We start from the raw sequence: 15,996 nt of genomic DNA, 5'->3' as shown, positions 1-15,996 counted from the left end.
TTTATTTGGCGAGTCTGAGAACTGGGCCATTTGTTTTCTACTTGTTTTACATGCCATGACCAGCATGCTTCTGAAGCCGTAATTGTGTGTTCTGTCAGTGGGCATTTACTTATTTTAAAACATACCATCAATCCACAAAGCTGTATGTGCTAAAAGGGATGTACAGGACAGTTCTCCCGGCAAAGGAATTGTTACCGCGAATAAGAACCAGTGGCTCAGCAAACCACATCTCAACAATTTGCATTTTTTAAAAAAAGTCCCCAGTATGGAATACTGCAGTTTTGTTATTTTGTTGTATGAAATACTCTCTAAGACCCCAATCGTCTCTCCACAACTGTGGCATGCAATGAAGGAATTATAGACTACTCAAATCACCAAACATGCCCATAATTTTACTATCCAGTCTTTTAAAAAAAGAAGGCTGAAAAACAGAATACCAAACACCACAAGAGATTAGAGCTGGACTAAGAATAGCTTTCTGGTCCTCTCCTTCCTCTGAAATGGATTAAACATGAAACAATCTCGCTATCATTATGCAAGGCAGTGACAGTTTTCTGTGTGTGTGTTTACAAAAACCTTAAACATTCACTAGGGATCAAAGGGCCGATGGTTTTACATTTCTTATTTGCTTGAACCTCCTAATTTCTCGTGCTCCATGACTCTGACACGACAGCCTAGGGGTACCATGGCAGTGCATTTCTAAACTGGTTGTCCACCTCAGTGCGATGTATCCAATGCATCCAGAGAGAATTTCATCACTGTATGCTCACTTCACATTGTGCCTGGTTATTTTGTGCCTATATATTTAGGGGGAAAAGTTCCAACAGTTTTACAAGGTCTAGTTTCTTTTGAGTAACAGAAAATTGCGAAGTCATTTCATCAGACCTTTCTTTAAAAAAACAAAACAAAACAAAAACATGCACTTCACACGTTTACATTGGTTTACAATTTAAAAAAAAAAAAAAAAAGAAAAAGGAAGGGAAGCATACAGACATTCAAAAAAGGGGAGAGAGAGAGAGAAGGGGAGGGGGCAAATGGGTGTAGCAATACTGATTCAAAACTGAAATGGAAGACAGTTTCTCCCTAGAACACTTTAGGGTTTTCAGAGTCCTTATTCCATAAAAGGAATATACTTGAAACACATCCCATTTAGGTGAGATGAGATTGCTAAAATACATACACAACTAAAAAATATGAGTCTTTCTTTTTTTATCTGTTATCTCCTAAGGGTTTTTTGTTTTTTTTGTTTTTATGTCTATTGCATAACAGCAAGAAACTTGCTTTCTTCTGCAAGTGAGGTCAACAAAGAGCTCATGTCCCCAATAGCCATGTTGGTTGTGCTTACGGGCATAGCTGGGAATGTAAGAGACGCTCGGGGAGTGGTGAGGCGTGAGGAGTTGCGGGAGAGGTTCTGAATGATACTCGGGCTCAGGGCTCCCGAAATTAAGCTGACATGGTCCCCATCATCTATGATAGCATCGAAATCAATCTGCACACCCTCTAAGCTGTTGCTGTCAATGCTGTCAACTGTGCTCGACACTTGGTTAGCCCCCGGGGAAAGAAGCTCGGATGAATTTGCATTCGCAGTCCCCTGCAGCAGGCAGTTAGCTTCCGAACCAAAGAAAGAACCTGTTTTCATAGCTTGGTGGCTAAAGCCCGTGGTTTGGTCATATAACTGACCAGAGTAATTCTGCACGTTAGAGCAGAACTGCTGTGATTGACCTTGCATCTCCATCTTAACGGTGTTTACCCTGTACGTCTGGTTGCCATCACTTATGTGTCCTTGCTGTTGTGCCAGGTTGTTTCTCAACACGTTTTGCCGTCTGTTGCCACTGTAATTAGAGCACGGCTGGTAACTTTTGGCCGCCAACAAACCTGAAGGCTGGCTACCAATGGTGTGAGATACCGGTGGACAACTCTGCGGTCCTTGATACAGGCTGCTTTGTGAGGTAGGACTAACCTGCCCTAGCATCATTTGACCGGATTGATTGACTCCCTGGTAATGAACGCCGTCTCCGACTGGTTGGTTTTGCAAATATTCCTGTTCCATCATATTCCTGTTCTGCATCCCATTTGCCATACTGGTGGCTTGATCGCTGGGTGCCATGGGATGGCCAAAATTTTGCTGGTTCCCACTCACTGGCACGTTGCTGCTTCTCAGCTTCTGCCCTTGAACTGCCATGCCACAGGAATTGTCCATTGCCCCAGACATCATTGCTTGCCTGACGATGCTTTCGCTGTAAGGCTTATTGGGCTGCATGCTGAAAGAATTACCGGCTCCGCTGCCAAGAACTGTGTTCTGCTGTAAACTGTAGGAACCGTTGTTCTCCATGAGGTTCCGATAGCCGTTCTGCTGGGCCACGTTGCTTCTCTCCAGGTTCTGCTGCTGAATCATCATGTTGTTATACAGTCCGAAGGCCCGAGCCTGCTGCACCGTTGAGCGCTGACCACATTTCAGTTTTGAAGGAGATAAGTCAGAACTTCCTGAGCTTACTTCATTCCACTGAATGGGCAAGTCGCTCTTGTTTGCCTCAGAACCTGCCTGCTGACTGCTTGGCGGAGGGGCTTGGTCAAAGTTGCTGGGGTTGTTGTTTCCTAACACTGAGCTGTGATGCATTTTGTTGCTGTCTAGGACATTGTTCAACAAGTGGTCGTACATGCCCTGGTTCTGGGAATTCAGATACTGAACGACGTCATCTGGCAGGAGATCCTCATCATTCAGGCTGCCACCCGCTTCCATCGTAGCAGCCTCCAGGGCAACGTTCTCACTGATGCTCGGAGGACAGGGGGAGCTGAAGCCGCGGAAGACGCCACCCTCAGAACGGGTATAGTTCTGAAGAACAAGGTTGCGCTTTTCCATGGACGGAGGCAAAGCAGGAGGGTTAAAGCTATTAAGACTGTTGAAACGCTGGACTCTAGGGACAGAGAGGTTGTCGGAGGCCATTCTTACTGGATCACTGGCTCTCCTCGTCCCGTTTCCTAGAGCATCGTGAGACAGAAAATGCCTCCTGCTGTAACCATTTGCCCCACCGTCACTACATCTTCGAGGGGCATTCACTGGAGGCAGTGGAGATACTCCGGAGTCCCTGCAGTCACCCAAGAGTGCCATCCTTGTTTTGAGGCTCATCCTCTCCATGTTAGGCAGTGGAGTTGGTGGGGGTCCACCAGTAGCTGCTGCGTATTTAGCTTTCAGCCTGTATTGCTGGGCCGGGGTGAGGCTGAGAAGACTTGGCAGGTCATCACATTGGCTCGCTTCACTGGAGCGCCGGGAGGCATCTGTCGAGATGGGGTCATAGGAGTCTGCAACACTCATGTTCTGCGGCCTTCCCTCCGCCTGGGAGGCGTCGCTGGACCTCCGGCTGGAGAAGCAAGGTGAGATTCCAGAGGACCTGCGGCTGCTCAAGTAGGCTGAACTGATTGTGCTAGTATTGCTGTCTCTCCTGTTCAGCATGTTCAACACAGTGATGTCCGTACTTGAAAGTTCGTTCCTGTTTGGCAGAATAGTCATGGATCCTCCTACACTGCAGCTGCTGTTCGACTGGGTACCTGGAGGTAAAATTCACAGTTAAACAAAGGGGCATCACCCAGAAACTGGTACAGAAAACACCCGGTAAAGAAGTAAGGGGCATACAGAGGAAGAGCCTGCACCATCACAGCAATTCATAGCAGTGCTCTTTCTTGAAAGAAGTAGGGATAAAAACTGTGTCCTTAGGTTAAAAGCTAATTCAGAGACGCAAGGGTAACATTTCAGTGTGAATCCCAGCACAAAATTTATAGGCCATAGCCACAAACTGTCATCAGCTGGTGTAGTGCTCCAGCCTGCAGTGCAGCTATGCTGACTGATGTGCCAGAAGGACACATTCGTGAGGGAGCTTTTTATAGGCAAAATATAATTGAACAGGCATTTGCATGGAATGGCAAAATATACAAATTGGAGGCTATTCAAGGTCATTTCTAAGACTTCTTGAAATATTCTTGAAATAACTCCTAACAACTGCAAAACATCTTTGCTGGTTTCCTTGTTTTGTTTTGTTTTTAAGTAAACAGAACACATTTCTTAATTTTACATAGTTCCCTTCAACTGAACGGGTTTCAGAAAACCTGGGCTGTCACTGCTGGGTGGAGTGCAGAAACCTACGGGCATGTTGTAGGCAATGTGGAGGCAGCAGGGACATATGTTTTGGCACTGAGCCGCTCCTTGTACAAAAACAACTATGGATCTTCATTTCAATCTTGCCTTGCTCCCGTTCAGGCATATCTGCCCTTTGTAGCAGTAGTATCTGTACGTGTGATTACTTATATGTGTGGAAACAGTTTATTTAAAGGGCAGCCCGACACATCTATGCAAAGGGTGTCTTGCTAAGGCCTCATCTGAAAGACTTGCATACAATAAACTGGCAGGTATTTATTTCATCTGCCTTGCCTCAGAACAAGATAGGATTATGATGATCTTGGCTCCAAACCTTTAACTGTAAGCAATATTTAAAATGTGATGCATGGCTCCCTTGCTGGCCCCTGTTCTGTGAAACATGGGACTATCAGACTGCTCTCAGGGTGCGTAGTAGGACTTGTAATGAAGGGCTAAACAGAAAGTGATCAATTTACGAACCATTCTCACAGCTGCTGAGTTTCATAAGCAACAAATTTAAGAACAAAAAGTGTTACCACTCCTTTCATGTGTATCTCACCATTTCCTATGAGAGGCGGCAAGGTCGGGGCTTTGGAAGGTGGAACGGGGTTCAGTCTTGGAAGCATTCCATTAACTTGTTTCAACCTTTCTAATTTCACTTGCTCCATCCATTTGGTCCCTGTCATATTCCTCCTGGCCTGTAAGCCAAGTGCTGTGGTGGCTGTGGAAATGGTAGAGTCCATGATTGGGGTTTCATCGATGACACTGAGGTCTCCTACACTACCACCACCAGTCAGAGTAAGCTCGATCCCATTGTTGGAATAGTTGCTGATGGGGGACTGTTCGCTGCTGCATGTAGACTGACCACCAGGGCTTGGCTGAGATGTCTGCTGGAGTGAAGTAAGAAACAAAAGAACATGAGGATTAAGCAAACAACGTTAGCAAGAGCACTTGCAGCAAATGCAACTCTAAATGGAGCCAAAGGAAACCAAACATAAAGAAAAGTTTAGCATTAAAGGATGACAGTGATCATTCATTATGAGGCTTTCTAGATATTAACTGCAGTAAATGGCATTGCAAAACTCGAGATTAAAATCCACTTTAATATCTTGCTGATAATATACATTATATCTACATGAGACATTTATTTCTTTTATTCCCATAATTGCTTCTATCACTTCATGTCATTTGTGAGCACGTATGTATGGATACTCTGGGTAATGCCCTGTTCCCAACTGAAGTTGCAGCTCAATAAACCAAATCAGAATTCAGCCATGTTACAAGGTCTAATTTACACTGCTAGGCTTGCAGCAAGCAAACAAACAAACAAGACTCCAACAATGGAATTTGGGTTTTTTTAATTAGACTTGTGGCTAAAGGATGTAAGTATTTTCCAAGCTTAAGGCTCATTGTTACGAGCAGCGGTTGGCCCGAAATGTTGGCGCGTAATAAAACAGGGACAAAGCATCAGTGCAAAAAATACTGTATCGTATTATCAGTGTCCTGTGACTCTAGCAGCACTAGGGTATAACTTATACTTCCTCTTAAACCTAACTTATACCACCTCTGCCCTGAATCAAGAAGGCTATGATCTACTGAAACAAATCCTTCGTTTTATTAGAATTTAAGATTTTAAATTTAAGAACTTAAGTACACAGTACAGGCTGCTAATCTATGGGGATATAAAACCACTGCAATAGCTTCTTCTTTCTTAACAGACAGTGTTCCCTGCTGCTCTAGCAGAATTCTTGCTGTGGGGAAACACGGGCTTGATTTATTTTTCATACTCATAGAGTTCTCATAAAAGAATGGGAAAATATCTCTGGCAAACTTAAACACTCAGACAGACTGACAGACAAAACAGACAGCAAGACAGACAGAAGTCTCTTGACATGGTATCTCACTGTAGGTTGTATCAGTGTGATCACAAATCAGTGGGGCATGCAGTATCATTTTGCTCCCAAGAACAGTTTCATGTAAGTATTTCACTTCTGGGGTTTCTGCTGTGTTGATTTTTTTCTGCCAGCCTGGGATTTTTACGCACATTTTACTGACAGATGCTAGCTAGAATTTCTGAGGTAGCAGCGACGGCTCTCACTTTTAACATCAGCAAATGAAGACACAGATTCATGGCAGTACTGTAGCTTCATATGCCCCTGAGGAGTCCATTAAGATGCAATAACTATTTTATTATTTCTAACTTGAACAATGATACTTAGAATTTTATGAGGCCACACTGAGCAAGTTCATTTCCAAATCCTGGCCATGGCAGATTTGGTGACAAGAATAGAAATAACAGTTATTATACAAAAGAGAGTTTGTGCTTCTGGACAATAGCCCCATGCTATATGGAAGAAGATGAATAATGGTCAGAAGCCCATTCTTGTAGCCACGTGTCAAGATCACAGTGAGGTAGGTTACAGAAATAAGAACTGTATTATGGAGTACATACATTTCTAGATGTGCAGTACAGAAAAAAATGGATGTATCATCTAGAGGGGAAGGTACAAACACATTTCTGAAGACATTTCACCAATATAAGCCAGATTTTTCACATGTCAAGTGTTGCAAAATGCTCACAGCACATTCATTTGGGAATGAGTTTGATGGATTGCACATTACTAAATAAAGGGATGATTGGACAACAGGCAGAAGGCTAAAATAAAGACATAAATAATGTGGCAATAAGAAAAACAGCAGAAAAAGTTAAAATGCCCTCACCTTATTACCCACTGTCCTTAGGAAGTTAGAACAAGACATTTAAGAGCATTAGACAGAAAAGACATTGGATTAGTTGAAAAACAAGAAATCTTAATTCATACAAGCAATAAGAAGCAGGAAATACAGAATTATTTTTAGAAGGTATTTTTCAGTGAGAAATATTTAATACTACGTAAGCAATCAGCATTAACGCCCCTCTCCTGCAAATTTTAATGTTAAAACCATCTACACCCAACATGCCTCAGTAATGCTACAGATTTACTTAGCTAAGCAAGAGGGGAATGGGTTTTGTTCCTTTGTAATCTAAGGCAGTTATCACCAAAGACAGCAGAGGATCTCCTTTCGACTTCAGCAGGAGTTAACTGGGCCCTTGGAAGTTTCTGAATTCAGGATTAATACTCCACAGTTTGGGCACAAGCCTTAGGCACAATATAGCAGTAACTCGTATTTCAATGAGTAATCACTTTGAATTGCAGCGTGATTAACAATATGAGCAGAATTTGGAGGGCTCATATTTGTAGTCCCCAAGGGTCTGGTCCAGATGAATCGTAGACCCAGATGTGGAACAGGATGGAGTGACTGCCTTTGCTAGTTTTAACCCTTGTGAAGAGGATGGATGGCACATGAAACGCAGGCAAATGACCAAAAAAACTTCTTTATTTAATATAGCATGTCAAAAAATGGAATAAGGTCCCTTCAACGTTCAAGGCTATACTGGTTTAATGAAAGACATTAAAGTAAACCACTGAAAAGACCTTCAGAGACTCTTAATTCAGCTCGATTTAGTTAAATTGGAATTAGGCTAACTTGGTCAAGTTAAATTAAGTATCAGATTAACATAAGAGGTCACATCACAACAGAGATCAAATGTAATCGGAAGATCTCCTCCTGCTGTTTAAGCAAGTCAATTTATCCTGCTTCAGTTTGATCCATGACCCAACAACCTCAAGCCCCTAAAATCTGACTGTTTCCCCAGGTTGTCCAAAAATTATCATCTTCAATATTGTCATTTTAGTCTTTTGGACTTTTCTTTTTCATGTTCTGGTTTTGAGCCTGCAGGATTCACATTCGCTAACTTTCTTCTGTAAACAGGAGAGTGGAAAAAAATGCCTTTTTAAAAATGAAAACTATGATTTTCTCATAATATGCTGATTCCAAAAGATGGAACTTTAAGAGAAACATCTACTGTGAGAGTTGCCAACACTGCACTTACTGCATATTGCACAGACTAGATGTAAACTTTTTATTTGCTATTTCTTAGCCTTTAAAAACGTTTTACAATGTAAACTAAAAAAGGAAACCTCAGAAAACCTAACCTTGTGAGCTAGAGTTTACGTGCTTGAGCGTTTCATAAAGGGATTATTAATTGGTTGCAAGAAGAAAAAGGACAAAGGGAGTGGCACGGTGTATTGCATACCATTGGTTTTTCTGACTTGACCGCTTTCACTTGGAGGCATTCTTCACGCTTTGAGGTAGTGTTGCTGAGGTCCTTCTGCTCACCAATTGCACCCTGAGTCTGATGGCCTGGTGACCGGGTCTGAGAGTGGCTGCCTGGGTCTCTCGGTGGCGGAGGCCTTGGGTGGATATCTCCCCGCTGCTTCTTGGTGACGTGTGCCTCTGGGCCGTGCACGGTCTTCACATGTTTCCGGAGAGAACTGGGGTCTGTGTAGCGCTTTGTGCAGCCCGGTATCTTGCAAACATACGGTTTCTGCCAAGAGAAGAAAAACACTTAAATTAGATTTCATTTCATGTGGGACTCTTGAAGAGCTCTTTGGAGCACAGCTGGTGTTACAGTTATATACTTTTATGGTCTCTACAGTGAATCATAGAATGGTTTGGGTTGAAAGGGACCTTAAAGACCATCCAGTCCCAACCCCCTGCCACGGGCAGGGACACCTTCCACTAGACCAGGTTGCTCAAAGCCCCGTCCAACCTGGCCTTGAACACTGCCAGGGAGGGGGCAGCCACAACCTCTCTGGGCAACCTGTGCCAGGGCCTCACCACCACCACCACAGTGAAGAATTTCTTCCTTAGATCTAATCTGAATCTACTCTCTTTCAGTTTAAAACTGTTACCCCATGTCCCATCAAGCACTCAGCCAAGCCTATTAACTGCCCTTGGGTTTGAAGGGACCCACTAACGCTGCAGAGTTTACAGAGGGCAGAGGCTCTCATGATACGAACTGGCACAGCTTTGATTTATAGCAGAAAAGTCAACAGAGCTATGGCAATTTATGAAGACTGGCCTAATTTTCTACCCTGTCAATTGCCCTCAGCAGCCTGATACCCTGTTTCTAGTGTGCCCAGTACCTACTCCTTGACATTCAGAGGCAAACAACCCCCTTCAAAACATGTTGGGACATTTGTTCAGGCAGGATTATCTGAGGAAGCATTTTTTCCCTGGCTCCTTCAGATTACCAGTATAATGTCAAAGCACAGGATGCAGCACCATAAACATTTTCATGTTGCAGCAATGTATGCACTAGTGCTATTAGTGCTACTAGCATAACTAATCACTCATTTTTTTTAAAACCTGCTTCCTTTGTCTGTGAATTTCTCTAGTTCACTAAGCAATGTAGAATTACTGTCTTATAGTATAACAAAGACTTTGTTCTTGTATTACGAGAGGATTAAAACAAAGAGTTGAGCCCTCCCTAAACACTTCAATTGCCTCAGGAAACAAAGTATCATTCACTCACTTTTATGACTGAATTGTTTCCAAAAAACTACTATTTTAAAGTCTTATTTATACTAGCTCTCAAGAAAAAAAAAAGAGACCTTCATGCAGAGTTCCTCAAAGGGGTTCTGTCTGCTTACACATGGCACTGTGAAGCCTCTGACAAATGCAGCTTCTTCATGGCTATCTAAGGCCTGAGCCTGATTCCACTGACGTCAGTGGGAAAAAAATCCCATTGACTTTAATAGGAGCAAGAATGTTGATTGTGAGCAATTTAAAGTTGATGCTGAGCTACTGAGGCAGGTTTTCTCAAATTGCTATGGAAGTACGAGTCAGCTCTCTTCTACATGTGTAAGGCATATCTGCATCATGATATGTCAGCTGCTTTTAAATCTGTCTACAGGTTACCTCCTTACAATCAAAATGGCACTGTGAGGAAGTGCTGAATTGGGTCTGTGCTTTCCACAGAATTCATGGCACTCCATTAGTATACATTGCCTAAGAATATTCACCTGTTTCATTGTGAAATAATGGAGGAGGGAATTTTTCATTTGCCCTTGCTGCTGCACCTACCAGAAATGATGCGCAGGAGAAGATTTTTCTTGGTGACTTACTGTTAGACATGAAATCGTGATCTTAAAACACATGCAGTACAGGTCATGTCTTTAACTTTGAGAGGATCTTACTCATCAACTAGACAACAGATTGGTTCAGACAGTGAATAAAAAAAAAAAAGCTCAGTCAACTATTAGTGAGACTTGGTGAACTTTCTTCTACCTTGGTGACAATTCACAAAATTGCTGCTGGGCTTCAGTGCAGTTGTTAATTGGGCTGCTGAGAGCACACACTGTAGGGATGGGGCAAACTCAAGACTTGTGCAATGTTCTCTCCTCCCCTTGGGACTCAAGAGATGCTGCAGGGACTGGAAGAAGATGAATGCTACCAGCAGATTCTGCCAGCTCTAGTGAATGCCTGCGACAGACCTGACAGACAGCTAGAAAAGACACAAGCCTTGTGGAAAGGGATATAGCTGCTATGGTTTCCACACCACACAGTCAGCATGCTGGTACGCCCTGCCCTACCAGTACTTCCAGGTGTAGACTACAGTATAGGGAGAGATCAAGGAGAAGAGACTGGGCTCCAAGACGTACGACTGAGATGATGCGACTCCCTGTGTAACCTGAAACGGGGCAATAGAACAGGGACAAGGTATGAAGATAGTGTGATTCCTGAAAGAGGGGGCAGCAGTAACAGGAAACACACAGTAATAAAGAGGTGTTACGCTCAGAGTCTGGGAGACAGCTGTGGCTGCCACAGCTGGTTTGCTTAAGAAAGATCAAAACAGCCCAGAGAAGGAGGAAAAGGCATAATTCAGAACTCACGGGGCAACCCAAATTTTCTAAACCCTGGAGAATTCTCCATAGCTACCTGCAAGAGCCCAAAGGGATGCTGCAAGGCGCCGTGGGAGCTGTGGGCTGGCAGCCCCCACCACTGCCCCAGGCGAGGGGATGTGCTCCGGGCACTGGGCAAGTCCCTCCAGCTCCAGAGGGAAGAATGACCCCAGCCTTCCAGGGAAACCAGGATCTCTCCCTCGTTAACACCTGTTTCCATTACACCCCTCCTTCAAACCTTTCTTATGCTTAATAAAAAGACCAGCAGCCTCTCTAGTGTACAACACAGGAATGATTGTGCTGGTAAGAGACACCTAGAAATTCTATTCCTTTCAGGTTGCTGAGGGTTTCTGTGTCTGTCCTCTGTAATGAATCGCTATGACTGCATTGTAAGTCTGTTCGATGCCGAATTTTATTATTTTTTTGAAGCTGTGCTTACTTACCTCATTGGAATGAGTCCTGTTTTGGTGCTTGGCCCTGTCGGACGCGTTGGAGAAAGCTTTGTTGCAGCCTTCATGTTCACACACATATGGTTTCTCTCCAGTGTGAGATCTCAAGTGCGTTTTCAAGTTTTCTAGTCTGGAGTAGGCCTTTGTACAACCTTCAAACTGCAGACAAGAAGTAAGTCTGGATTAATTTTAATCTTTGGACTTGCAGGAAACAGTAAAAGCTGACCTATAAAAGTTTAGAAACTTTCCAAGCCTTCATAACCTTGCCCAATGTAATTTTGTTTTTTAGATTTTAATTTCACCCAGGTAAACTCCATCACAGCTCAAGTTAAAATGCTTCCAGCATTATGTAAATCTTGTCTTACAGGAGAGCGCAGTATTTGTCTAAGACAGAAATTCATTGCAAAGCCGTTAGGAGGCTGGTGGCCAGCAATAATACCCAGCTCTGTAAGAGAAAGTGCTTTTAAATAATTAAGCAAACTGAGCCCTGTTTAATAATGCCTTTTGGGGTTTCTTTGCACTTTAAACTTGAGGAAGTGGGCCAAGTTATCCAGTGAATCCCCACTCCTAAAGCTCTTCTCATCTGGGCGAGCTGGATCACAAAGCAGACATGGTAGCCTCTTCTCCAGCAAATGTCCGACGGACAAGAGTTCAGGGAATGCAGCATCTGTGCTGCTCTGTTCCCTGCACATCCCCAGCTCCCCCGTTGGAGCCTGGAGCTCAGCCCCCTTTACTCACAGTGCATTTGTGTGGCTTTTCCCCTGTATGTCTCCTCATGTGGACCACCAGCATATACTGGGCTTTGAATGGTTTCTGCTCCCGGGAACAGTCCAGCCATCGGCACACAAACTCTTTCTTCTCACCGTGTATATGGTCATTGTTTATATGCTGTTCAGGTAGAAGAGAGATTACAGTTTAACAGAACTGCAACATCGTCATCAGCCTTACTGCAACAGCACCAGAGGCTCAGGTGTGAACCAGGATCCTGCGGTACTAAAAGAGTAAGAAGATTGTCAGAGCTTCAAAGCGATCACGGGGTTCAAATTATAGATCTCACTGGAAGTCCACTAACGCCCATGAATTTGTTTCTACTGACGTCAACAGGCTTTGGATCAGGCCTTGGGGATACAGGCTGTTAAATGGATCCTGGATAATCTCATGCACAGCACCACTTGCGTGATTCACACTGAGTAATGCTTTCTCAGACCAGGAAAGCCTTATTTAAGTGCCACTCAACACAAACAAGGTTTACAAAATGAGGCCTTTAAAAACACATCCTCCAACCTGAAAAATCAACAGAACTGCTAAACCAAGTTTCCACCAAGACTTTTAACTCCCTGCTACCCATATTTTCTTCCAGTAAATGTATTAGGTTAGTGTACACGCTGTGGCGGGGGAAACAAAACCCTGCACACTGCAGTAAGGAAAAACTCTGAGCACTGAAGCAGTCATCAAACCAGCTTTTGCCATTGCCAAGTACGGCTCTGCCTGCACGTCTCTGGGAGCAACACCTGCCCCAGGCCTGCTGAGACGCATGCACGTGCCTTGCTGTGGTCAGCGTCATCTGCGTGAGTGCATCCAGAGACAGGCTGGGGCTGTGTACCTTTTACTCTTCCAGAAAGGTAGCTTGCTCTGTTCCCTTTACTAAGATCCAGTTCAGCAGAGCATTTAAATACGGATTTAATTCTTTCGGAGAAGAAATGGGCAGATGAATCAGGGCCAGCCTCAAGATTGGTTTGTGGTTTTTTTAAGGTTCAACTGTTTGAATTTTTTGCACAGCTTCAGAAAACAACAAGAGCACCCTACACCTGGACTTTCGAAGGTTTATGAAAGCTGGAATTTCAGCAGGAGCTACCTGACTCATCCTCCTGGACTCTGTTGGAGAAACCCTGTCTCAGAGACTTGATTCCCCCTGGCTGTACTTTCTACCACAGCTTGCTAGCTGTGCCACTAGATGGCCGCATTTCTCAGCGAATGCGATTATTTCCATTAAGGTACTAGACAAAAACCTTCCAGAGTTTATATTTGATCACAGCACAGGGATGAAATCTGTACCTACTCCATTAAGTAACTCACAGAAAAAGCCAGCTGTACAGAAACTCAGTAGTTCATACTGGAACACAAAGAAGATAATCCCGATCCTTTCTAAAGTCCTGAAATCAATCAGAAAACCAAATAAAATCACTTATGTTCACAATTACGCGGCATCACCATGGCAAACAGATGTACGCTGCCTATAAAAGATGACCGCTCTTTTTCTCTTTCGGAAACTTTATTGCCATTTTTTAAAGGTTGTGATGGGGCACAGAGCACATGAACAGAGCAGATGTGCTGGACAATGGACAACATGAAATCTGCAGGAGTTTATGTTTTAAGTGCAGATCTCCAGTTCATTCGTACTACACACGCCTGTGCCAAAAGTGAGCAAATGCCCTGCGCTGTGAAATGGCATCGGAAGAGTACAATGAGGTTAATGTGCACTCTTCTTTCCTGAAAAAGAAAGAAGTAACAGGACAAAACTCAATGCATTCAAGTAATTCTTAGCCAAATCTTACTGTAGATGTTACAGACTATGAGTTATTTCATTAAACCTACACAGCCACGAGGGAAATGAAAATTAAGCGTGTGACACAAGCTTTCCATTTGATACAAAAACTTCAAGGCTGGTTCAATCAGTTCACAACAGCACCTCCCTTTACCTCCTGCTGTGTGGACACTCAAGGCACCATGCATGCTCTCTCAGAGAAATACTCCATAGGACACTTTTTCTATTTGTCCCTGCAAATGAGCTTGCTCCTTGCCTTCTGCTCCTTTAGACCTTTAGCCTTTATCAGCACAAGCATCCTCTAAAACTGGCCTTCCTCATGGGCACAGAGCCTCCCTTCCTCACTCCCTCCCCAGCCCAGGCTCACTGCAGCAGCTGACAAAGGTCAGGCAGTGCAATAGGCTGCCCAGGAAGGGGGTGGAGTCACCATCCCTGGATGTGTTTAAGGGTCGTTTAGATGAGATGCTGGGGGATATGGTGTAGGGGAGAACTTTGGGCTGATGGCTGGACTCGATGATCCCAAGGGTCTTTTCCAACCTGAATGATTCTGGGATTCTGTGAAAGCTTGCCCAGGATTGATCACTCACCTCTCTCTGCCACTCCACTGGCTCACCTGTCAAGTAATTGTGATCACCCTCAGGTCCCTGCACAACTGTGTCCCTCCATACTCGTCTGCCCTGCTCTCTTACCCTGCCACTCCTTTCCTACTCCCTCTGCTCTTCCTACACTCAAACCCCTATTTGCGCTGTTTTCTCTCATCGCTCTGATGCTCCAAGTAGCCTCTGAGAGCTCACCTCCAAAGCCATCTCGTTCTCATTCAATCTCTCTGAGGATCCTCACCTTCAGGTAAAGCCTAGAAGAAACGAGCCCATGACATTGTCTGCTAATCTGGGTAATTTCTTTAGCTCTCAAGTGAGATGCTCAATTGCGTTTTGCAGAGGGGGAATATTTTAGAAGACCTATAAATGTGCCCAAATACTGGCAGGCTTGTTGGGAAGAAGACACTTGTTAGACATTAAGTCAGTACAAGTAAGAGGCCAACAGCAGAAACCAGCGGTGCTCTCAGGTAAGGAGATTCACAGCATTTGTAACTCTGACCATGTAGGGCCAGATTCAAATGCCCCCACTCACCCAAGTCATGATGTGAAAACTCATCAGTCATCTGCTATGGACATGTAGGCAGAACTAGACAAATTCAAAACAGGAACTAAAACTACACTGGGATTTTTTATCATTTGGCAGAAACAATGTGCAATATTAATATTTACAACATGTTTAAAGGAAGGAGGTCTCACTGCACAAACAACGGCAATTAGGAAAGTTCAGAAGTTTGTGAACTCTGGCATTCAGGTTCTTTGACTCAGATAATTACCTTTGGATTTTGCACGGTGTTTTTGGCTCCCTGGTCTCTATTATGAGAGGGAATGAATAGTTTTGAGCTTGTAAAACAAAGAACAGTCAGGAATAAGAGTATTATGCAAAGTAGAAGCTTTGGTACAGTACAATAAGGATTTATAGGGTTTCAATTTATAATCTGTTTGTAACCTTATTACACTCATGAAATGTCACATTCCAGGGACTAGATCAGAAGGATTTTTTTTTTCCTGGTGAAATTGAATTTTGATGCAGTTTCAGGGTGTGAAAAGGCTTTTCTTTTAATTTTGTAGGCCCGAACCTGCAAGTTTTACTTACGTTGGTAATCCTTATTACCGTAAATAGGCGCATGAAAGCCAATGATATTACTCCCTAGTGTCAGGTTTGCTAACATAAGGCTCTGAAGCACCAGCTCTGTATTATTAAGAATTTCTGACCTGAAAAAAAAGCCCCCATTAAAAGCTGGAATTCTACTAGCTATCTCCCACTGCACACAGCTCCAAAAACCTGCTAAACAGGGGTCATTTGCAGAATACCAGTCACTTTCATGCCACTTCAATGCTCATTACCAAACCTCAGTCTGTCCAGCCTCATTTTCTCTAAAAAATGTTGCTATTATCATTCGACTCCAAAATACCTGAAAATGAACAGAGGAAGCTGACCTAAATACTGATTTTGGTCTCAAAATTCCCTGGCTTTGAAGGAGGAAGC

The 15,996-nt window shown here is 43.6% G+C and overlaps 1 protein-coding gene across 1 annotated transcript in view; it reads right to left on the bottom strand.

Moving 5' to 3' along the window:
• Positions 1 to 464: 464 nt before the first annotated feature.
• The window catches only part of GLI3 (GLI family zinc finger 3), a 208,799-nt gene continuing 193,267 nt past the window's right edge, over positions 465 to 15,996 (bottom strand). Inside the window, exons 11-15 of the mRNA XM_074843243.1 lie at positions 12,105 to 12,254; positions 11,361 to 11,525; positions 8,268 to 8,558; positions 4,689 to 5,016; positions 465 to 3,546 (exon numbers count right to left, since the gene is read on the bottom strand). Coding sequence (XP_074699344.1) covers positions 1,256 to 3,546; positions 4,689 to 5,016; positions 8,268 to 8,558; positions 11,361 to 11,525; positions 12,105 to 12,254 — 3,225 coding nt within the window. The 3' untranslated portion in view covers positions 465 to 1,255. The remainder of the gene's footprint in view (positions 3,547 to 4,688; positions 5,017 to 8,267; positions 8,559 to 11,360; positions 11,526 to 12,104; positions 12,255 to 15,996) is intronic.

This window comes from Strix aluco, chromosome 1, assembly GCF_031877795.1.
Source record: "Strix aluco isolate bStrAlu1 chromosome 1, bStrAlu1.hap1, whole genome shotgun sequence".
NCBI classification, from domain to species: domain Eukaryota; kingdom Metazoa; phylum Chordata; class Aves; order Strigiformes; family Strigidae; genus Strix; species Strix aluco.
The sequence above is the reverse complement of the archived record's forward strand: the minus strand, read 5'-3'. Positions and strand labels throughout refer to the sequence as shown.